General features: G+C 38.9%; 1 protein-coding gene across 12 annotated transcripts in view; it reads left to right on the forward strand.

The window, feature by feature from the left end:
* Positions 1–2,977: 2,977 nt before the first annotated feature.
* Positions 2,978–25,399, forward strand: part of SCAPER (S-phase cyclin A associated protein in the ER) — a 528,946-nt gene continuing 506,524 nt past the window's right edge. For 4 of the 12 annotated variants that reach the window (XM_032417306.1, XM_032417316.1, XM_032417314.1 and 1 more), the window contains exons 1-4: positions 7,009–7,084; positions 16,230–16,296; positions 18,216–18,227; positions 22,985–23,102. In XM_032417306.1, coding sequence (XP_032273197.1) covers positions 16,291–16,296; positions 18,216–18,227; positions 22,985–23,102 — 136 coding nt within the window. In that variant the 5' untranslated portion in view covers positions 7,009–7,084; positions 16,230–16,290. Of the gene's footprint in view, positions 3,133–7,008; positions 7,085–7,330; positions 7,521–13,905; positions 14,063–16,229; positions 16,297–18,215; positions 18,228–22,984; positions 23,103–25,399 lie in introns of those variants that run through there. The other 8 variants (XM_032417310.1, XM_032417315.1, XM_032417307.1 and 5 more) reach the window with 7 other exon arrangements.

Raw genomic sequence — 25,399 nt, forward strand, 5'->3', positions numbered from 1 at the left:
GGGAAATATAGCCCAGAAATGGGAAAGAGTTAATGTCCTGTGAGTTGGCGTTGATGAGTTGGTGTTGATGCTTTCCTGTCCTCCAAAAAGGCAATTCTGAAGCTTGTTCCACACTGTTTTTCAGAGGGTTCTTGGTGAGATTGAGCTTCAGTTGCCTACAGCGCTCATCGACTCATTGTCACACATTTATTGGCTTTTCTCCCTTCTCTGGCTCACTTTCCTCTTCCTCACTTGTGCTTCCTGGGATCATTGCCAAGGCAAACTATCCGCACCCAAGACCTGTCTTACGACAAGAACCCAGACTAAGACAGGAACGAAGACCTCTCAACTAGAAGGGTCTAAGGTTGGGGAGAAGGAAAAGTAAATTCTGTCAGTGCGTCATGAGGTTTCCGGAACCTGGCTATTTTGCCTGTAAGAGAAACAGCACCATCTGTTGGTCAATGGCTCAAAGCATATATTCCATTCTGTAGGACAGCACTCTGTCTCATAGGGGTGTTATCCTACAGGTGGTGCTGTGATTATGACTTCAGGAGGCCATTCCACCAATCTGCTAGGTCAGTTGTTCTCAGATGATGGGGTATGTGATAAGACTGGTGATATCCAATAACGTGAGTCCATTTCTCTTGCTTTTAAATGAGACCGTTGGTGAGAAGCAACTCATTTAGCATATCATGACAATGAATCATGGAATCAGGACATTCCATAAGTCCACAGATGGTGTTGCTGGCAGAACCATTTTAGATAGGGAAAGAGAAAAAAGTGTCTATTTTAGTGAGGACAAATCTCTGTCCCTCTATGATGGTAGAGGTCCAACATAATCAACATGTCCCCACTGCCCCCAAAGAATCATAACAGGGGCTCAACACTGGCCTCTGCTGTTAGCAGGCTGGGCTTTCTGCCTTGGAGAGGGAAGTCCATGTTGTTGAGCCCAGGCATACCCTTATCCCTGTTGCCGTGGCTACTAGTACACCGGCCCACTGAACCAGGACTGAGGTGGCTTAATAAAGGAGCTAACATCAATAACATGGGTCATCCAACTGATAATATTGAGAGCCTTCTCTTCAGTGAATGCTCATTGATAAGCGTTCACCTGAGAAGCAAAAATCCTCATACTATTGGCCAGTTCTGAGAGATCCATCCATATACCTCTTCCATAGATTTCCTTATTACCAATATTCCAGTATTGTTCTTGCCAAGTCTCTGAGTAACAGGCATAATAGTTAGCTACTACCCATGAGCCGGAAGAGGTTTATACTTTGGGCCATGTCCTCTTCAGGCAAAATGGACATCCAGATGTGCTGCCCAAAGTTCTCCCCACTGAGAGAGTTGACTTTCACCATTTTCCTTAAGAGTCACTCCTGAATGCGATGGTGACAGTGCAGTGGTCCACTTCCACCCAATGCTAACATACTGTGCAGACCCATCTCTAAATTAAACCCAAGTTTTTTTCCCCCTGACAGCTGGTTATAGGGAACTCTTCATGAGGCCCTAGAGTCTGAGCCACCTGCCCATGCAACTTCCTTGTGCCCTCCTGACCTGCTCAAGTGTAATCTTTTCTATACCATTTTTAATTGTTGATGGTTTGTTGCTGTGTGTGCCCAATCTTATGGCAGTTCAAGAATGGCAGCTGAGATCACATCAATCTTGATGTCATCAAGACCCAGTCTCTACTAGAATTCAGTGCTCTTTCAGCAGAGGAGAACATGGCATTGTGTCAAAACCCTGGGATTCTGTGCTTTGGATCTCTTGTTGTATTTGCCAGAGGGTCCATACAGCATCCTTACTTGCCACAGACACTTTGGATCTTCTGAATTATTAGGCTTGAGTAGCAACATAGCAGCTGGACCTGCTGCAGAGCTTTTCGTTTCCCGGGAACACAGGTTTTTCAGTAAATGGGTCAGAGAAATATACCCAAATATGGTATATGTTGCCTCAGTGTGCAAGGTACAGAATTTTGTCTTTCGTTTTGAGGCCAGGATTCTCGACTTAATCTTGACATTCAGGCTTGATAATTCTTGGTTGTGGGGAGCTGTCCTGTACATTGCAGGATATTTAGCAGCATCTTTGGCTTCTACCCACTAGATGCCGGTAGCCACTAACTCTTTTACCCCCAACTGGGACAACCCAAAATCTCTCTAGGTATTGCCTGCTAAATGTCCCCTTGGGGACAGAATTGCCTCTGGTTGAGAACCACTGGTATAGAGAGATATCGCAACAATCCTTTTGCTGAATTTTTGTGTCTCTGGCATTCATGTGTCTTACTAAAAATAGTTGTTGCTTCCTGTTCACTGGGCCAATAGCATGGTGTTATCAATGTAGTAGATCAGAGTGATGTTCTATGCGATGTCCAGATGATCAAAATCCCTGTGGGCTATGCCGTGACAACAGTTTGAGAGTCGACATGGCCCTGAAGTAAGATTGTAAAGGTATATTGCTGACAGGTGAAACTTTGCTGTTTCGTGTTAGTAGTCACAGGTTCTTTTGGGAAAGGCTTGGAGAAATATTTATAGTATATAGTTGTGACAATGTTGCAGTGTCCTTCCTTAAGGGGACCCAGTTTCTCCTGTAATCACTGGGCTCTGGGTATGTGGCATAACTTAGATCTGGGAACTAAATGAGAGGTTGTGACTTCCTTTTGTGACAACTCAAGTCAGGTTTCTGTGCAATAGACCTATAGTTTTCCCAGTTGTATATATCAAGTAATACTTTAGTAGACTGCCCATCTATTTCATTCCTAGAGACCTTGTCATCAAGTCTCTTCAGTCATCCTTGGTCTAGAGAGAACAGTCATTGCAGAGTTTTCAAGGATGCCTATGTTTCTCTCACTAATGTTTTCTCAGTGCCTTAATGCCCTCTTGTCCCTTCCAAGAAACATAGTCAGGAAAAGGGTGAACAGGTTACGCATAATAGATCCACTGCAACATTCCCATCACCTTGATGCTTTCACATATTTTACCTTGCAGCTCGACCCTTGTGAATAAGACCTTTTACATTCATTTCTCCACATTATGTGACTGAAGTTCTGGCATCTCAGCTTCATCGAAGTTCAGCTTCATTGAAGTCAACCAACAAAGTAAACCATTAAAGATGCTTCCAGGTGCTCAACTTAGTACATCAAAATCAGAATCTCAGGTAAGGACACCTGTATTGCAACTTAGCCTGGCTCATCAATATAGTCTATCTTTTCTGATATAGCATCCTTAGAATCTACTCCCATAGAGTTTTCTAGGTTACTGCTGATGTAAATACACACGGTATTGCAATTCTTTGACTGTATAAGTTTTTTTATTTGCCCCTATAATAGACCTTACAATTCTGTCCTGGGTTCCTGGATTTGATTATAGAAGTGGGTTTGGAGGTAATGAGGAGTGGCGGATAGAATGTGAATTTGGAGAGAATAGACATCCCTTTCTTTGCAAGGCATCTGTTGTATACAGGATCTTTAAGCAAGGGAAGGTCAGTTTCCTAAGATGGGAGAGGGATCTGCTGTGGGATACCACTATTTTATACTTCTATTTCATGTAATTTCTTTACATGGATTAAATATAGTCCATGTGAAGTGCTTCAGCATAATACCTGCTACATAGTAAGTGCTCAATAAGAGCTAAGTACCTCTAGTATATTTTTATAGCATAATGATTCAAAGAGGGGCTTTGGAGTCAAACAGACCTAGGTTCAAATCCTAGCTCTACTTGGGGCACCTGGGTGGCTCAGTTGGCTAAGGGACCAACTCTTGATTTTGGCTCAGGTCATGATCTCAGAGTCGTGATATCAAGATTTGCACTGAGCCTGGTGATGAGCCCTGCAATGAGCCCTACATCAGGCTCCTCGCTCAGTGTGGAGTGCGCTTGAGATCCTCTCCCTCTGCCCCTCTCCCTGCTCATGCATGTGCTCTCTCTCATTCTCTCGCAAATAAAAAAATAAAATAGATCTTCAAATCCTAGCTCTACCCACTTCTAGCTGTCTGCCCCGGGAAAAGTAAAATCTAGGGCCTTTGTTGATTTGTAAAATGGTAGAAATTACCTAATTCTCAGGGTTGTTTTCAGATGATATGAGATTTTCTCTATATATAGTTTGCACATTGAAAATGCTTAGGCAAAGATAGCTATTACTATTCCAGTAATAAGGAAAAACTTAAACAGAGGCCCAGGTAGGGAGAGAAAGAGAGGAAGAAGTGAATTTCAGGGTCTCAATGTATTTTATTTTGTCTGGAACATAGGGTGGTTGAGGAAATGGCCTGGAAATGAGGCTGAAGAGGTTATCAGGCCTGATTCAGGCCTTGTGGGCCATGTCAAGGAGCCTGGAGAGATAGTAGAGCTAGTCATACAGCACATGGGACAAGTAGTTCAGGCCAGGTTATGGCGCAGTAACAAATGTTCCAAGCACCTGAGTGGCTTATGAAAACAAATGCTATGTGTCCACTGGAGAATCATGCAAATACATAATCTGGTTCTATTCCATGTCATCTTCACCTTGGAACCCAGGTTGATGGAACAACTTTTCTCTGAAATAAATCACTGGCAGACAGAAAAGAGACATGGTGAACCCATAAGCTGGCTCTTAAAATTTCTGCTTGTAATTGACCCTTCTGCTCACATTTTATTGGCCACAGCAAGTCACATGGTCAAGTCTGCCATCAGTGGGGCTGAGGAAGGGGCATTTTACAGAAGGGCACCAGAATATTTGGCAGAACAATAATTGAAACAGCTTTTGTGGCAAAAGTTAATGAGTGGTAACCCAATTAAAAAATGGGCAAAGGATTTCAATAGACATTTCTCCAGAGACACACACAAATAACCAATAAGCACATGAATAGCTGTTGAACATCATTAGTCATTAAGAAAATATAAATCACAACCATACTTTATACCCACTAGGATGACTGTAATCCAAAAGACAGACAATATAAAGGCTGAAAAAGATGTGGAGAAATTGGAACCCTTATTAACTGCTGGCAGGAATGTAAAATGGTGCACCTGGTTTTGTAAGTCGTCTGGCAGTTTTTTAAAAAGTTAATCATAGCTACCGTATGACCCAGCAATTCCACTCCTAGGTATATACCCAAGAGAAATGAAAACATATGTCCACCCAAAAGTCATACACAAATGTTCATAGCAACATTATTCATAATGATGAAAAAGGGGAGATAACCTAAATGCCCTTCAACTGATGAATGGATAAATCCAATGTGCAATGTGGTATGTCCATACAATGAAATATTATTTGACCACAAAAAAGGATTGGAGTATTGATACATGCTACAGTGTGGTTGTACCTTGAAAACATTATGCTGAGTGGAAGAGGTCAGTCACAAAATATTGCATGATTCCCTTTACATGAAATGTCCAGAATGGGGAATTGAGGGAAAAAGGGCAAGTGACTACTAAGGAGTATGAGATTTCTTTTTGGGGTGATGAAAATATTCTCAAATTAATTGTAGTGATGGTTGCACAATTCTGTGAATGTATTAAAAACCACTGAACACTTTTAGTAGGTGAATTGTGTGGTATGTAAATTATCTCACAAGGCTGTTTTACCTGTATATAAGAAAGATAATGAGTGGTTGTTTTTTTTTTTTTTTTTTTTTTTTGTCTTATTGGTTTTGAGAGGGTCATGTGGAGGTAACCAGGTACTTAACCATGTAGATCTGGAGCTCAGGAGCAGAAATCAGGCCTGGAGATATATACTGGGAAATATAAAGCACAAAGATGCTAACTGAGAAAAAGCAATCACCCAGAGAGAGTGTGTCCGGTGGGAAAAGAGAGGACTTGCACTTATCCCTCAGGGATACCAACACTGAAGAGATGGAAGAAAGAAGAGGAGACTTCAAAAGAGATGAAGAGGGGTGGTTAGAGATTGAAGAGTGAGATCAAGAGAGTAAAGATGAAAGGCAAGGAAAGAGTGTTTCCAGAAGTAAGGAGTGTCAACTAATGCAGAGAAATTAAGTTAGGTCATGATGAATACGTTCATAGCAACTGCAGTTAGGAGATCCCGAGTGACTTTGGAAAGAATGGTTGCCATATGGTGGTAGGGCAGAAACAAGAGTGCAATGACGTGAGTTACTGGACATGAGTTGTAGTTGAGGAAGTAGAGACATTGTTTGGATGATTGAGGAAGTGTAGCGGTGAAAGGCAGATCTGAAGAGAAAAAAAGTAGAGGTTGAAGTGGGGTTTGGTGGGTTGGGTGAGAGATTTCAAGATGGGAGAGGTTGTTTAAATCCTTATGGGAATTAAAGGAGAGGAGAAAAGGAATAGTTGAAAAGAGGAATAAAGCCCCAACCACCTTTTATAAAATTGCAGTATGTTCCCTGATCCATCCTCCTTATGCTACCATAAGCTTATACTCTTAATTGTGAGGTAGACTCCCCTGGATTCCACGACTTCTGCATATTGTGGGTAACAAGGGAGAGGGAAAGGTTGAGTCTGAGTTTCCCAGATGGATGAAAAGTGATGTGGAATATTCATTTGATAATTATGGTCTGCCTTGAGTCTCTTTTCTGTTTTGTTCAGAATTGTGATTTAAACACCGTTCATGTGTTTATTTTGTCTTTGAAGTAGAGAAAACACATGTTAGGTCCTTGTACTTTGAGCCTTTCAAGCCTGGAACACAAGAGGGGACGAATAAAGCTTCACCGCGGAGGGTAAGCTGTGCTCGTCGGGCGTAGTCCTCCATGCTTTTTCGAAGCGTTTTCCCAAGTACAGATTTTTGTGAGGCGGACCTCCAGGTCGCCAATCTGTGGGACTAACTGGCGGTGAGATGGGCGGAGGAAAGGGACTGAATCCAAGACTGTGGCTAAAAGCAGCGAGGCGAGCGCAGCCTGGGAAGAGGTCCGGAGAAGCAGCGGCGCCGGGACAAGGAAACCTAACCCACGCCCAGCTTCCCGCCTCCGCGGCCGGACGGCGCTAACCCGGCTGCGCCTGCGCGCGGGCGGCCGCGGCGAGGGGCCCCGAGCAGCGCGGCCACTGCTGGGAGTCACGTGGTGCGCCGGGCAGCCGCCCCGCCCCTCCGCAGCCGCCCCGCCCCGCCCCGCCCCTTTCCCGGCGGGACGCTCGGAACCGCCCCGAACTGCGCAGGGCGGCCGGGGGTGAGTGTCCGCGAGGGGCGCGCGTAGCGCAGACCCGGGAGGGCCTGGGCTGGGGCGCGGGCCGGCAGAATGCGTTGCGGGGTCCAAGGGACAAAATGGCGGCGGGTACTCCCCTTCACCCTCTTCCCTCACCTGGGAGTGCGGGCGGAGAGGGGCAGCGATCGGTGCTGGGGGAGGGGAGCCGCGGCTGCTCGGGAGGGCCGGGGGTTCCTCTCAGGAGGCCTGGGGTGCGGCGGTGGGCAGGCTCCTGGCCTGCCCTGCGGGTTCAGCTGGGGTGTGAGGGACGTGGGACCCTGCGCACCCCACGGCGGGGGAGTGGGCGGGGGACTGCTCACCCCTTCACGGGGTGCGCGGCGGCGCGCTTGTCGAGGCTTCTGGAATGTCCAAACTGCAAGGGGCTTCCGGAGGAGACTCCCACCGGCTCTTCATTTGACAGGTGATCGCCATCATCATCTCATTCTCCGCAGGGTTTACCATGCTTTCCCTGCTCGATTATTCGGGTCTTAGTTCTGCCAGGGAAGCAGGGCGGGAATGGTCTCTCCGTCTTACAAATGCATAAACTGAGGCCTGGAGGGCTGAAGAGTTGAACCAATGCCTCGCACCTGGGAGTAATAGGACCCAGCCTTCTGCCTCTGTTAGTGCTCCTTTCCACCACTTCATTCGCGCCTTCTCCCCCCAGCCAGCGAGTGACGGGATTTTTAGAAAGCAGACAGAAAACTGATTCTCTGAGCACCTGCTGCTGTCAAGTGGCTCTCGCTGAGATGGGGCTGCCTGCCTGAGAGCAGCTTCCTGTTGCTGGTGGACTGTATCCCTCATTCTGTTTGTGCCAAGATATTTTCCACGAAAATAGCTATTCATTATAGTCATCTTACCAAATAGATAGAAATTCTTTGTATGTATTATAATTTGTTACAGTTTACACATTGATTTCACCAACATTAACTATTTCACTCTCATAATCCGAGGTGGAAGGGTGGGATAGGCATTATGTTCATTTTATGAATGGGGAAACTGAGGCTCAGAGACCTTATGACTTGCCCCGGGGTCACCCGCTGGTGAATGGTTGATCTGGGATGATGCTTTCCCACCTAGGGTTGGTAATCCGACCATTATCCCACTCTGATTTATATTGGTGCTCTGGCCCTTGTATTTTTTTCTATGACTTTTCCTCAGAATGTGTTGGATGCAGATTGATTTATGCCACATATGGAAATAATCTGAATAATATCCACTAAGGAATTAATATTTTATTTTTCTTTCAAGATTTTATTTAAATTCAAGTTAGTTCACATATAGTGTAGTATTAGTTTCAGGGGTAGAATTTAGTAATTCATCAGTTTCATATTAACACCCAGTGCTCATTACCTCCTAATGCCCATCACCCAGTCACACCATCCCTCCACCCACCTCCCCTCCAGTGTTCCTCAGTGTTCCTTATATTAAAGAGTCTTTTACGGTTTGCCTCCCTCTCGTATCTTTGTTTTTCCTTCCCTTTCCTTATGTTCATCAGTTTTGCTTCTTAAATCCCACATATAAGTGAAATCATATGGTATTTGTCTTTCTCTGACTGACTTGTTTTGCTTAGCATAATACACACCAGTTCCACCCATATCGTTGCAAATGACAAGATTTCATTTTTTAGGAATTAATATTTTAATTAATTTAATATTAATCGAAGAGTCAATTTTTAATATTGGAAAATTTCTTTGTGGGAGGAAGTGTGATAATGATGGCTTTGAAGGCAAATTGATCTGAGTTTGAATCCCAGCCTCACTACTTGTCCTTTGGCAGATTACTTAATTTTTCTGAGTCTTGATTTCCTCATCTACAAAATAGAGATAATATCATTCGCCTCATGTATTTGTTGATAGCAAGTAACTGAGGTGTCTGTAAAGCATTAAGAACTCCTCCTCCATAGCTCTCAACAAATGCTTGCCTCTTCCTTCTCCTTCCCTCTCCTTCCATATTAACACCCAGTGCTCATTACCTCCTAATGCCCATCACCCAGTCACACCATCCCTCCACCCACCTCCCCTCCAGTGTTCCTCAGTGTTCCTTATATTAAAGAGTCTTTTACGGTTTGCCTCCCTCTCGTATCTTTGTTTTTCCTTCCCTTTCCTTATGTTCATCAGTTTTGCTTCTTAAATCCCACATATAAGTGAAATCATATGGTATTTGCCCTTGTGCTGCATTTTTTTATTCTCTATAGTTAACCACCTTTGGTCAGTCTGCCTGGTGGATTATGCATGGAAGCATAATCAGTGTTACTATACAAATGCATTTATAAATAATTTTGGTGACTAGGGTTCAAAGGATTAGTGTTTTAAACATAGACTTTAAAAATGTTCTTAGGGCTTCATAAATACTTAAGAATCACTAAAAGTTTGATTTGATATTGTTATTAATATCTTCACTTAACCTCTTTCAGGAACGTTTTAACGATAAGATGAGGGGCTTGAGATTCTGTCTTTTCTTTCACCTTCATAACTAACCACAATTCATCCTAATTTTAAAGGAGAAACAAAATTATTTGGGAATCACATGTGAACATTCTTTAAACATTTAGAAAGTGGTGGTGGCATTTAGTGGGAAGTTAAACAGAATTCTCTCTAATGGTGCAATCCTATATCCATTGTGACATTGGCATTTCTGAAACTGTAGAAGTGATAACTGCAAGTGGCTTAAATAACAAACTAATCAATAAAAATCTGTTTCCAGTTTTATGCTTGGATGGTAACCTTTTTCACAAATGTGTTTGGCTTTGACAGTACATCTTATGGGGTATAAACAGCAAAAAGTCCTAGTGGAACCACCTTACAAAATTATTAGGAGGAAATGATTTATAGAAAGTCTTTATTTACTCTGGACATGAAACACTAAAGATTTCATGAAGTTTTGCTAAAATAATGACTACTTTTTAGTAATTTCTTAAAGTAGTAAGTGATGTAGGAAAGACCTTAGGGTTCGAAGCCAATGGCCAAGAAAGAATTCTTGAGATGTCTTTGGTGCAAAAAGGTGGTTTTAGTAAAGCTTGGGACAGGACCCATGGGCAGAAAGAGCTGCACTGGGGTCATAAGGAGTGGCCCATTGTATATTTTCAAGCTGGGGTGGGGATTAGGGATAGCGCAAATCTCTTAAGGAATTTTGGAAGCAAGGTTTCCAGGACCTTGAGGGGGCTATTGTAGGGAAAAAGTAATTTATTACTGTTTAGTAAAACCCTAGTCAAGAGACCCTTCACATGTATATCGGTGGGTCATATGCTTGGGGGATGATTGCCAACGTGTATCTTGGGGAGTAGAGATAAAGGAAGTTTCCAAAGAAATTTTTATATGTTAAAGTAGACTTACAGGATCCTGGAGGGTCTGGCTAAGATTGCCTTTTGCCCTTAGCAAAGTATTAACATCAAAGCAGCTGAGTCCCTAGAGGAATGTCACTCTGCCTGTTTTAAGGACTTGTCAATGGGCTGTAGGTAGTAAAGAAATTTAATTTTTCTTTTGCCTTTGTTTCTCACATCGGTAAATTCATTATATATTTTGAAAACATGTGGATTAGAATAGTAGAATTAACTGCTAATGTACCAGTCTATTTCAGTAATTATGTATGCATGGACAATCTTGTCTCATAAAAGCTAACCCCCCTTCATTGTTTTGAAGCAAATCTCAGACATATTTGATTTGTAAAGATTTCAGTTTGTGTTAGGCTTGTTTAATATAGTATTGCAAAAGAAAGGTAGTTTGGTATTTTCAAAGAGGCATGCCAGGTTCATGGGAGAAGATAAATGCCTCCTAGTTGATTTATTCATGGTAGTATATATGTGAGTGATCAGAATTGAAAATTTCATTAAACAGCTTGGAACTATAAAATGTCTGTGGTGTTCTTCAAAGTACTTATTTTACCATAATACATTTATTTTCTACTCAGCAAAGATGTGAACAATTACTGATAGTTTTTGAGTATGCCAACAATGGCATTCTATAAGTACCAGACTCAGGGAAATACTCAGATTTTCTTCAATTTCAGAAAATGCCAGCACATTGAGTGATAGATTTTGTGAACATTGGATATTGCCAAACCCAATTTTTCTAGAATTTATTGGCAAACATGAGAACAATTCATAGATGTACTGTCCTGGCTTCTGTTAGATGGGCCTATATTTTTTAGAGTAGAGTTACTAGCAGGCTTCTCACTGTTTTGAACCTGCGTTTACTTCTTGCCTTTTCAGAACCTGTGTACCTAAACTCAGGTAAAGAAATGAGGCAGGCCTTTGCTGGCATTTGAGCCAATCTTCCCATTTCCATTTGTAGGACTCTCAGGTGTCTCTACAGACTTTCTGGGACTGTAGGGCAGGCTAGGACAAGTGAGACTTCAGTTTATCACTGGCAGCAGCTTGTTCAGAAATCTCTGGGCCAGTCAATCCTAGTGTCTGTTCCCTGTTTACTGACTTGTTTTTTTTTGTTGTTGTTTTGTGCTCCATTTTCTGTTTGCCCATTGTTTTACTGTAGCCTAGAGTTTCTCAAATTTACTTGAATAGCACTGCCAATATTTGCCATATCCACTTTTTATATTAACTGATTGTTTATGACAGTGTTATAAATTTTCTTTTAAAATGGAAGTAAAGGTTTTAGAGAAAAATGTTATAGAAATAATAGTATAGGTGGTAGTTATGGCAAATATGAAAGTAGTAACTGAATGCTTGAAATTTTGGAAGTTCTGGATTAGGTATTAGGGGTTTTTTTTGTTTTTTATTTTTATTATGTTATGTTATTCACCATACAGTACATCATTCATTTTTGATGGAGTGTTCCATGATTCATTGTTTGCATATAGCACCCAGTGTTCCATGCAGTACGTGCCGTCCTTAATACCCATCACTGGGCTAACTCATCCCCCCACCCCTCTCCGCTCTAAACCCCTCAGTTTGTTTCTCAGAGTCCATAGTCTCTCATGGTTCATCTCCCCCTCCGTTATCCCCCCCCTTTCATTTTTCCCTTCCTTCTCCTAATGTCCTCCATGCTATTCCTTATGTTCCACAAATAAGTGAAACCATATGATAATTGACTTCCTCTGCTTGACTTATTTCACTTAGCATAATCTCCTCCAGTCCCATCCATGTTGATGTAAAAGTTGGGTATTCATCCTTTCTGATGGCTGAGTAATATTCCATTGTATATATGGACCACATCTTCTTTATCCATTTGTCTATTGAAGGGCATCTTGGCTCTTTCCACAGTTTGGCTATTGTGGAGATTGCTGCTGTGAACATTGGGGTGCATATGGCCCTTCTTTTCATTACATCTGTACTTTGGGGTAAATACCCAGTAGTGGAATTGCTGGGTCATAGGGTAGCTCTATTTTTAATTTTTTGAGGAACCCCCACACTGTTTTCCAAAGTAAGTGGCTGCACCAACTTGCTTTCAAGGTTTTTAAAAATAGCTTTATTGAGATATATCTCACATACCATAAAATTTAGCCATTAAAGTATATACTTCAGTGGTTTTTAGTGTATTCACAGATTTGTGTAACCATCACCACAATTTACTTTAGAACATTTTTAAAACCCCACTATGAAACTCCATAACAGCCATTCCCCATTCCTGACCTCCCTCGCTTCTCCATCCTACTTCCTGCACCAGCCCTAGGCAACCACTCATCTTTTTTTTCTCTATGGATTTGTCTATTCTGGCATTTCATATTAATAAAATCATATAATATGTGGACTTTTGTGCCTAGCTTCTTCCATTTAGCATAATGTTTTCAATGTTCATCCACGTTGTAGCATGTATCAGCACTACCTTTTTTTTTTTAACACTTTATTTTTTTAGGGCAGTTTTAGGGTCACAGCCAAATTGAGAGGAAACTACAGAGACTTCCCATATCCTCCCTGCCTCTACTTACGCATAGCTTCCCCCTTTATCAACATCCCCCACCAGAGTGGTATGTTTGTTACAATTGGTTTAACTTATATTGACAAGTCCCTATCACACCAAAGTCTATAGTTTACATTTGTATTTACTCTTGATGTTGTATTTATGGGTTTGGACAAATGTGTAATGACATGTATTGTATCCACCATTATAGTATCATAAAGAATACTTTCGCTGCCCTGAAAATTTTGTGTTCTGCCTATTTATCCCTCCTTCTTCCTAACTGCTATAACACTTGATCTTTTCCTTGTCTCCATAGTTTTGACTTTTTCAGAAACTTTATGTCTTTTTATGGCTGAATAATATTTTATTGTGTGGATATACCACATTCTATTTATCCACCAGTTGATGGACATTTGGATTGTTTCACTTTTTGAATATAATGAATAATGCTGCTATAAACATTTGTATGCAAGTTTTTGTGTGGACATGTTTTCATTGCTCTTGGATATATACCTAGCAGGGGAATTGCTGGGTCATATGGTAACTCTGTTTAACTTTTTGAGGAACTGCCAGACTGTTTACAAAACCAGCTACAGCATATTACATTCCCAACAAGCTGTGTATGTTACCTCCAGTTTTTCCACATCCTCTCCAATACTTGTTATTGTTTGTCTTTTGGATTATAGCCATCCTAGTGGGTGTGAAGTGGTATCTTATTGTGGTTGTGATTTGTATATCTGTAATATTCAACATCTTTTTGTGTTATTAGGTATTTGTATATCTATTTTGGAAAAATGAGGACATAGCCTTTAAACTTCTTCATCTTTATAGATGAAAATACTGATATTTAAAAGAGATTAAATGACTTCTCAAGGTCACATAGCCAGTGCTTTGGTTGATTCCAGTGTCTCTATATACTCTTTCCACTATATCATGCTTTCTCCTACTTTTTAGAAGTAAAGAATACAGATGAAATGGTCTGGAAATTCAGATGTAAAAGATCTCTGTCAGCTGGGGATGTCAGAATAGGCTTTTTGAAGATGACTTTTGAGTTGATCTGGAACAACTGGAAGGCTTTGAATATGTAGGAGGGTGAGAGCAGGACAACATGGTGAGCAAATATTCTTTAGCATGGGCTTTATTTATTAGTAAATAAGTATTTAATGCCTACTCAATGCCAGGCACTGTTCTAGGTACTGAGGCCATAGCGCTAACAAAACCAACAAACACCATGAAGCTTATGTTCTTGTAGGGAGAGAGGGACACTATACCAATTAAGTAAATAATATAAGGTGATAAATGCTCTAGAGAAGTGGGATAGGGAGTGTCAGGGGTGGGAGTCAGAATAAATGGGTTGCAATTTAATTTAATTTTATTTTATTTAAAGATTTTACTTTACTTTTTTAAAGTAATCTTTACACCCAACATGGGGCTTGAACTCAACAACCCTGAGATCAGGAGTTGCATGCTCTACTGACTGAGCCAGCCAGGCACCCTTGAATGAGTTGCAGTAGTAGTGTTTGAGAAGGCCTCGCTGAGGAAGTGACATGTGAGCAAAGATGGAGTAAATCTTGAGTGTTCCAAGTAAGTATAAAGCCCTGAGGCAGGTGTGTGTCTGGCATTTGGGGGAACATAAAGAAGCCATTGTGGCTGGAGTGGAATGAACATCAAAGAGGAGAGGAGTTGAGGTATGGTCAGAGAGGTATGAATATGATAGGCTACTGTGAGGACTTTGGCTTTTACTCTGAGATGGAGAGGAATTGGAGAGTTGTGAACAGAGGCGCTGCATGTAAAAACAGAACGGTTTAAATGAGATATAGTTCATACATCATATAATTCAGCCATTTAAAACTTTTTTACATTAATTAATTAATTTGACAGAGGGAGGCAGGGAGAGAGAGAGCGTGAGCACAAGTAGGGGGAGCTGCAGAGGGAGAGGGAGAAGCAGGCTCCCCGCTGAGCAGGGAGGCCAACATGGGGCTCGATCCCAGGACCCTGGGATCATGACCTGAGCCGAAGACAGCCGCTTAACCACCTGAGCCACCCAGGTGCCGGCAATTCAGCCATCTAAAAAATGGCTTTTAGCATATTCACAGAGTTGTGCAATCATCACCATAATGGATTTTAGAACATTTCGTCATCCCCAAAAGAAACCCCGTCAGTCATTCCCATTTTTCTCCAGCTCCCTAGCCCTAGGCAACCAATAATCTGTTTTCTGACTCTATGGATTTGCCTATTCTAGACATTACCTATAAATTATATAATATATTGTCTTTTGTGACTGGCTTCTTTCACTTAGCATAATGTTTTTAAGGTGCCTCCATGTTGTAGCATGTATAAGCGCTTTATTCCTTTTTATGGCCCAATAATATTCCATTGTATGGGTTGTTTCCACTTTTGGCCATTATGTATAATGCTGCTATGAATACTTGGATGTAAGTTTTTATGTGGACATGTGTTTTCATTTGAGGTGCTGCATTTTAAAATGAGCAGATTCACTTGGCAATGGATAAGTTACCTAGGCTCCCATCCCTGAAGCACCTAGGTTCTAATTGCTACTTTCTTTTCTTTGTTCATTATAGGGTTAGGCCATTCTTTCTAGCAATATCTCTGGCCTTTTTTGTTCTATCTAGGTTTCTGCTTTGGGTTTCTTTGAGTAAAGGTTTGGCCACATTATGTTGATATCCTGAAAAGTAAGATCTGTTCTATGTGGAGGCTTATGTAATAGCAATTAAAATATTCTGATAAAATCTGTTTTCTGAAGTTCCTAAGAAGAGGTACAATGTTTTGTATACTAGTCATTCATTAGTGGGTCATAAATCAATTTAATGAAAGCAGCATTTGAAAAATGAGAAGGATATGTCAGAATGCATCTCACACAATAGGGATAAACATTACTTTAGGAAATTTTGTTTCAGTTAAACATATATTTGTGAACTGAGTAAGGATATACTGTGTGTGTGTTGTGTGCACTATATAAATGGTAGTAAAAAAAAAGTCTGCATTGAGATCTCATAGACTATTCATGTAATTAACAGTGTTTCTCTTCTATTTAACTTAAAAAAATTTGGGGGGAGAACCTTAAGGTATTCTTCAGTATGGAATATTTAAAACATGCTATATTATGTCCAAACAGGCAGTATAAAGGAGCAATTTTATTTTTTTGTTGTTTAATGTAATGACAAACTTGTGATGAGACTTGTATCTTTTTAAGTATAAATATTTTTGACAATGTTATGAGTAAGAATATATATATATATATATATATTTTATTGTAGGAGTCACACCCCAGGGGTTTCTGTGGTAAATGAGCTTCTTGGCATACAAGGAAATTAAAGAATGATGGTAAGTGATCGAGCTACCTTAAATTCTAACCTTAGTTTTTTTGTCCTCCTTTCCTTACATCTCTTTTTCATTTAGTATCTTTGCAATATACCCTAGAGCATCAGAGATCTTTATTTCCTTTAACAACTTCATAGTATTTCCTGTTGATTTGTCTTGTTTTTAAACAGCTCTAATGGGCAAAGTGTAGTAAAGCACTGCTAGTCTGCCAACTGTGGCTTTAAGGAATGTGGCCAAAAACCCGAGAGTAAATTAAAAATGCCTGTGATTATCCATAACAGATAATTCATACAATGAAAGTATGTTCACTGTACTTGTAGAATTCTTGAGCTTCTTATTCAGAACCATAGTAGTAACATTCCCATAATTCTAACAAGTAAGAATTGAAAGCTGATAGCTGGATAGGGAAGAAGAGAAAATAATTGAGAATTAAGCTTTTGTGTTCTGCCTAATCATCAGGAAGTAAAGAACTCAAAAAGTCTAAAAAGCACTTTGGTCTGGGCCCATTTATCTTACAGCTACATCCTCTGTACTTCTATAGCTCCCGAGGGCATATTATAATATCATACAAAAGTTGTTCATAGTGATAACCTGAAAGTACCAAGAAAAGAGGAAGTTCCTTCAGTAGCCTCCGTTTAAAAGTCAGGGAAGTATGATTCAGAGATTTTTATCCAAAATGGTAAAATGGAAAAAATTTGTGCTTAGCAGGGCAAACTTTAGTTATAGATTTATGTTGAATACCTCATTTCCCAATGATGTTGTTCATTTATTCATGATATACTTATTTCAGTCATTCATGATTTCTTTATCATGCCAATTTTTCATCATTCATGGGGAAGATAGACGGTAAATACAATGATGTTCATTTATTCATGATATACTTATTTCGGTCATTCATGATTTCTTTATCATGCCAATTATTCGTCATTCATGGGGGAAGATAGATGGTAAATATGTAATTATAGGATTTGAAATGTAATTGTGAGATGTACTGCAAAAGAGTACATGTTGGTTCAAGCATTTAAAAGTGGTCCTGGCTAAGTCAGGGGGTTAAAGTACTTCATTCTGAGAGAGTTACTTTTTAAGTTGAGACTTGAAAGACCAGTAGGTTTTAGTTGGGCTGGGGGGAATACCGTGTTAGCATGCTTTCAGTAGCACATGCTCAACAGTGTCACCAAGGATTTGGTAAATTATATTTTTCAAGGAATTTGTGCATTATATCAAATATTGTAAGTTGATATGTTAGTTATAATATCCTTTTACCTTTTTAAAGCCTGGAGGTTTTAGAATCTGTAGTGATGTTCCTTTATTATATCTGATATTGGCTATTCTTTCGTTAGTGTTTTCAAATAACCCATTTTAGGTTTTATTATTAGTTTTTCACTGTCATATGTTTGTTTTGTATTTTATTGGTTTTTGCTGCTTATCATTTCCTTCTTTTTTTGGAATTAATATGCTACTCTTTCTAGCTTCTTGAAATAAGAGACTCAGATCATTGATTTTCAGCTTTTTGTCATTATATCATTTTATGGCTATACATTTTCCTTTAAGCATGGCTTTGGCTGCTGTACAAGTACTGGTGTGTCATATTTTTATTATGATTCAATTGAAAATATTTTAAAATTTCCAATGTGACTTCTTTGATCTGTAAGTTATTTAGAAATGTATTGCTTAATTTCCAAACATGAGGATTTTTCTGGTTATCTCTCTTTGGTACTTTCTATTCTTTGAAATTTAGTGAGGCCTGTTTTATGACCCAGGGTATCTACAGTCTGGAAAATAACATACACTTGAAAAGAATGTATATTCTACCATTGTTGAATGTTGGGTTCCAGATATGTCAAATATGTCAAGTTTGTTAATTATGTTATTCAAGTCTTCTGTACTGTTACTTAACTGTTTTTGTCTCCTTATTCTGCCAGCTTCTTAAAGAGGTATGTTAAAATCTTCCGTGGTGATAGTGTTTTTTCCTATTTCAGTTTTTCCTTATATGTTATTAGATACACATTAAGAATTGTTATAATTCACTGGTTGATGAACCTTTTATACTTATGAAATATCATTCTATCTCTAGTGGTAATCCTTGCCTTAAAGTCTGCTTTGTTTAATATTGATATAGCTACCATCCTTTTTTTAAATTTCATTTTAATTCCAGCATAGTTAACATACAGCATTATATTAGTTTCAGGTGTACAATATAGTGATTCAGCAATTCTATATATTATTCAGTTTGTTTCTTTTGTTTTTTGTCCATTTGTTTCATTTCTTAAATTTCACATATGAATGAAATCATATGGTATTAGTCTTTCTCTACCTGATGACTTTTTTTTTTAATGATTTTATTTTTTAATTTATTTTAGAGAGAGAGAGAGAGAGCATGAGTGGGAGAGGGGGGAGAGGGAGAAGCAGACTCTGCGCTGAGCATGGAGCCTGATAGATGGGGCTTGATCTCACGACCCTGAGATCATGGCTGAGCCGAAATCAAGAGTCAGACAGTTAACTGACTGAGCCACCCAATCTAGGTGCCTCTCAATCTGGTCTTTTAATTTTCTGGGCCATATTAAGTAGACTCACCTTAAAATCTTTGTCTGATAGCTCCATTATTTGGATCATGTGTGGGTATATTTCTATTTTCTGGTTTTTTTCCCATAATTTTCAGATATTTGACATGTTTCATAGTGTGTCTGGTAATTTTTGATTGGGTGCAGATATTATATGTGAATAATTTATTAGATAAGATGATAATATATTCCCTAGAAAAGATGATAAGATGCCTAAGATGGTAGTATATTCCCTAGAAAATTTAGTTTTGTTTTTGGCAATGGCTAGGGACACTGGCAGTCATAGTTTAATCCTGCCAGATATTGAAATGATTCAAAATTGGCTCTGTTTTTTTGTGAGGGCTTATCTATTTCTAGTTTACCCTTATTCTAAGGGGATGGAACTTCGGGGTTTCAACCTAACGCCTGCGATGGCCCTGGACAGATTTTGTTTCTGTACTTTTGCAAGTCTATCAAACTCTGGTCAACTTTTCTGTCTTGGCTGTGTCCGTTGGAATTGCCAGGTGCCTCTGGGACAACAGCAGCCCTGATTGCTGGACTCACCTCTTTAAATTTCTTATTTTTCCTGATCTTGCCCTATGATTGCTTGCTTCCTTCACTTTTTTTCTGGTGCTTTAAACAGATGTTTAAAAAATATTTTGTTCAGCTCTTACAGTTTTTCTCAAGTGGATGGTTGGTCTGAATTACCTAGCCCTTTATAAGCAGAAGGGAAGTTTATTTCTTATTCACATAATAGTTCAGTGCAGGTATTTAGCAGTCAGCCTTTCACATTGTAATTCAGGGACCAACTCTCTTTTTGTCTTTTTCCTCATTCTCTAGAGTTCTGTGTTGGATCCTCTGCATCTGGCCAGTAAGTGGGAGAAAAGAGAGAGAATATAAATGGTGATACATGAGATTTTCTTTATAAGCCAGGCCTGGTAATGGCTTACCTTATTTTTGCCTATATTTTAGTGTGCAGAATTTAGTCATATGGCCATCTCTCTGCAAGAGCCCAGTAAGTGTTATATAGCTTTGTAGCAGGACAAAAATCTAGTGGTTTTGGTGAACATATTGTCTCTGTCACAGAGGCTGTTATAATAATTTATGTTTGACATGATGATGGCTCAGATTTGGGTGATATTAGTGGATTTACAATTTCAAGATATATTTAGGAGATAGAATTGGTAAGATTCGATATCTGTTCTAACAGAGATCTCAAAACAAAGTAGCTCATACAAGATTGAAGTTTATTTTTGTCCCTTGTGATAGTCTGGACAGCCTTAGTTGATCTAGGGCTTTACTTTACCTTTAAAAAGATGTGAAATGTCAGTAAGATCTGACAAAGTTATCATAGGTTGCTGTACAGAATTCCAGCTCCACTCCTGTATTAGGGAAATTGTACCAGTTACTCAGTTTCTCAGATAAGTTTGTGGTTTGTTAAAAGTATACATAAGTGCTACCACTCTTAGAATTTTAATGTACTCCTGGTGTTCAGTGACTGGTAATCTTGTCTTCATACTACTTAAAATATGAAGGGCTTTAGTAGTGGGAATTTAAAAGAAAGGGTCTTTCCTGAATTATTTAGAAAGCTGAAAAACCATTTTAAAAAAGAAGGGAAATTAGTTTTATGAGCAAGTAGTATGGATGGATTTTGAAGAACTTGTGAGAAGTAGTAACTTTAATGGAGGTACAAACATAAAAATTTAATAAATAGTGCTTGAAGCCAGTTTAGGATTATGAACAAAGTTGCTTAAAGTAGAAATTATTTAGATTTTTTTTAGCCTTAGCAGATAGGTTAAAAATTTCTTTTCCCAATCTAGGAGCAAGTCTCAGAAATTATATACTTAAATCATAAACTGTAAGTGTTAAACATAAAAACTTTCACTTAGGACTGATGTTTATGCTTTTTATTGAAACATTTAGTATTTGAACAAGCCTCTGCAAAATCTCCATATGGCACTAGGTGGCACACTGTGACTTTGGGATGAAAATAGTATATTTTGTTTAAGTCTCCTGGAAGAACCTAGATGAAAATTCTGTTTGAAATAGACATCTGTAATGTTATGAAGTATCTCAGAGTCATTTATTGAATAGCAAACCCTGATGCTTAGATTAAAATGCTTAAAACTATTGTATTTAAGTTACTACTGACATCTTTATAACAATAGGGTTATTAAAAATGACTAGAATTCGTGAGTTATTGAAAAGAGGTCACTTAGCATATGTTACAGAATGCACCTGTGATTTTATGGAAAAATGGTTTTCAGTCAGATGTTGTAGTAAGATGAATGTTATGATATTTTTGCATGTGAAGTACTAGAGTTAAGAATTAAAACAAAGTCTTGAGTTGGTGGTAGCTTTTTCTTTGAATTTATGTATGTGTACTAAGAATAAAAGAACTAACTTTGGGGTGCCTGGGTGGCTCAGTTGGTTAAATGTCTGCCTTCAGCTCAGGTCATGATCTTAGGGTCCTGGGATGGAGCCCCGTATGGGGCTCCCTGCCCAGCAGGGAGTCTGCTTCTCCCTCTGCACCCTGCCCCCGGCTTGTACACATACTTGCTCTCTCTCTCTCAAATAAATAAATAAAAATCTTTAAAAAAAGAACCAACTTTGCAAAATTTATGGTAGAATTGAAACCTTTATAGAAGAAAAGAATATTAGATTTCAAGTTTTCTGTTTTAGCATTATTATAGCATTGCTATCTTGTGATCACTTTAGTTCCTAGAAATTCATCACTTTATGAAGACTCTTAGTTAGAGAATAATGTATAGAATAATGCATTTTATGATATATATATCTCCTTATATCTACCTATAAGATTTTATGTGATTGCATAATTATCTGAAATTACCTGAAAAAGAGCTGAAAAGTAGGCCACCTATTTAAACTTGTTCATCTGGCCTATAAGGAATAGTGATACTTCTTGCTTAAAACAATGCTTAGGTAACTTAAATGGTAGATGCCAACTAAATTATTTATAGAGCTAATAATCACTGGGAGATGTGTTTAATCCAAAAAAAGGAGATTTTATAGTGTTAACTTGATTGGAAAATATGGGAATAGAGATGATTCAAGAATTTTGCACAGGATGGAGCTGAAATAGTGGTTGCAGATTAATGAGTTTCAGCATGAGCTTATGAATTAGGTAAGTAGATGCCATGTGGATATCCAGGGTAAAGTCAGAGGAATGAAGGAATGTGGGGGCAGGTATTTATTTTAAAGATGTAAAAGTTAAGTTCTGGCTGCTTTCACACAAAAAGGCATGATTGACTAGTTGTCACAGAGACTGTATGGCCTGCAAAGCCTAAAATAAAAAGTTGTTATCTGGCCCTTTGTAGAAGTTTGCTGACCCATGCTCTAGAGTGTAGTGCCTTTTTTCTTCTCTTCAAGTCATACTATTCATCAGTAAGTTACTTTCAGAATAATGTGTTGCTTTCTTTTTTACACTCCCCCAATAAACGAGCACTTAAAATCAACCAGTAGGTGAGGAGAACCCAAAACAGAAAGGAAAGAGTAACATACTGCAAGTGAGTAGTATAATCACATTGAAAATAGGGGTGAGGATGAGAAGAACTAATTTAAGTAATTTTGGAAAACAAAATCCAGTATTTTGGATACTGTAAGGCTAAAGATAAGAACTATATAGAAATGTTGTAATCTTGTTAATAAATGCTGTGGGTTAGCAATTCTGAAACTACTTTATGTATGTAGTAGAATTGAACAGATAAGTAAATATATTTTAGGTAATGAGAACCAGGTTTCTGACTGGCAGAGAAAGAAATTACGAATAAGGGAAAGGCTAAAATGAACCCTGTGTATAGAATTGAAATCAGAGGGTCAGACCTGTTGCTGTGTAAGTGGTGGTGCTGAAATGTGTACAAAGCAGTATTTGTGCTTCTTAGGGCACATTTTCAAACCTTGGTTTGTATTTATTCTTGAAATAATTTGTTTATGTTTAAAATTGTAAGACCAGTCTTTTCAGAAATAAAAAGATCTGTGACTTACTTTCTTTTCTCTGTTTAACTACCTTTTCAATCCTAAATTAGTTTTAAGTGTTTCCTTTGTGAGAAAATGTGAGAAATAATGAATTTGTCAGCCAAATATATTTTATATGTTGACTAATTAATATATATTCTTTTTTCTGTATATAGGCGTCATTCCAGCGCTCCAATAGTCATGACAAAGTAAGGAGAATAGTTGCAGAGGAGGGTCGTACAGCAAGAAACTTGATAGCTTGGAGTGTTCCTCTAGAAAGCAAAGATGATGATGGTATGTATTTTTAAAATGTTTCATTTTTGTTGTAAATTAGGAGGGTATATTTAGTCTTAAACAGTAGATAGACTGAAAACTCTTTACAATTTGAACTGTTGGGCAAATTAGCATACGTTAAATAAGAAATAACTTTTTATTGCTTTTTTAAAAAAGATTTTATTCATTTATTTATTAGAAGGAGCATGCACGAGTGGGGAGGGACAGAGGGAGAGGGAGAGCAAGAATCTCAAGTAGACCCCGTGCGAGGGGGAGGAGCAAGATGGCGGAGGGGTAGGAGACCTAAATTTCGTCTGGTCCCAGGAATTCAGCTAGATAGTTATCAAACCATTCAGAACACCTACAAACTCAACAGGAGATCGAAGAAAATAGCAGCAGTTCTATGAACAGAAAAGCGACCACTTTCTGGAAGTGTATATTTTTCTGGGGTCGTTGTTACCCTTTTAGCATTTTGTTCTCTCATTCATCTGTTCTCCTATGGACAAAATGACAAGATGGAAAAACTCACCTCAAAAAAAAGAACAAGAGGCAGTACCGACTGCCAGGGACCTAATCAATACAGACATTAGTAAGATGTAAGAACTAGAGTTCAGAATGATGATTATAAAGATACTAGTTGGGCTTGAAAAAAGCATAGAAGATACTAGAGAATCCCTTTCTGGAGAAATAAAGAACTAAAATCTAACCAAGTCGAAATCAAAAAGGCTATTAATGAGGTACAATAAAAAATGGAGGCTCTAACTGTTAGGATAAATGAGGCAGAAGAGAGAATTAGTGATATAGAAGACCAAATGATGGAGAATAAAGAAGCTGAGAAAAAGAGATAAACAGCTACTGGATCACAAGGGGAGAATTAGAGATAAGTGATACCATAAAGTGAAACAACATGAGAATAATTGGGATCCCAGAAGAAGAAGAAAGAGAGAGAGGGGCAGAAGGTATATTGGAGCAAATTATAGCAGAGAACTTCCCTCATTAGGGGAAGGAAACAAGCATCAGAATCCAGGAGGCACAGAGAAACCCCCTCAAAATCAATAAAAATAGGTCAACACCCCGACATCTAATAGTAAAATTCCCAAGTCTCAGAGACAAAGAGAAAATCCTGAAAGCAGCTCGGGACAAGAGGTCTGTAACCTACAATGTAGAAACATTAGATTGGCAACAGACCTATCCACAGAGACCTGGCAGGCCAGAAAGGACTGGCATGATATATTCAGAGCACTAAATGATAAAAATATGCAGCCAAGCATACTATATCCAGCTAGGCTGTCACTGGAAATAGAAGGAGAGATAAAAAGCTTCCAGGACAAACAAAAACTGAAAGAATTTGCGAACAGGAAACCAGCCCTACAAGAAATATTGAAAGGGGTCCTCTAAGCAAAGAGAGAGCCTAAAAGTAACGTAGACCAAAAAGGAACAGAGACAATATACAGTAGCAGTCACCTTACAGGCAATACAATGGCACTAAATTCATATCTTTGAATAGTTACCAGGAATGTAAATGGGCTAAATGCCCCAATCAAAAGACACAGGGTATCAGATTGGATTAAAAAAACAAAATCAAGTAGACCTTGTGCTGAGCTTGAAGCCCCATATGGGGCTCAATCTCATGACCCCGAGATCATGACCTGAACTGAAATCAAGAGTTGGATGATCAACTGACTGAGCCATCCAGGCGCCCATTTATTGCCTTTTTTTCTTAGCTGATATACAAATGGTTTCATGAAAGTGTTAGTTTTGCAGTTTCACATAGGAATGAAGGTAGGTTTGTTATGATTGGCGAATTAGTTTTCTTTTTTAAGTTAGAGGAGATTGAGATAGTTTTTCTTTTATTAAATTCTTATAAAAAATAAACAGGTTTTAAAAAAATTTACTATATTCACAGTTACAGTTTAATGTGATGTTTTAGAAAAGAAGAGTATATTTCTTTAGTTGTTATTATTTGAACTAGAAAAAATACATTTTTAGTCCTTTCACTTTCATGGGTAGGATCATTGTGAGCACTGCCTAAATCCTGGGGATCTAGAAGATTGGATAGGGATGTAGAAAACAGGAGGTTGGGGTGTGCCAAAGGGGATCTCACTTTGAAATTTTCTCGGGGTTTGTAGAATATTCCTCATCTTGGGTTTGTGTAATATCTTTTCATGCTTACGTTCAGTTATAGATTTTTGGAGGGATTCTACAGAAATTATGCCGTACCCTTTTCAGTGGGTCGGAGAAGGCACATGATAGTGGTTTGCTTTTGTTGCTAGTGATGCCAACATTAATCACCTGATTAAGGTGGTATCTCCTGAGTT

This window comes from Phoca vitulina, unplaced genomic scaffold, assembly GCF_004348235.1.
Source record: "Phoca vitulina isolate PV1807 unplaced genomic scaffold, GSC_HSeal_1.0 scaffold20, whole genome shotgun sequence".
Taxonomy (NCBI): domain Eukaryota; kingdom Metazoa; phylum Chordata; class Mammalia; order Carnivora; family Phocidae; genus Phoca; species Phoca vitulina.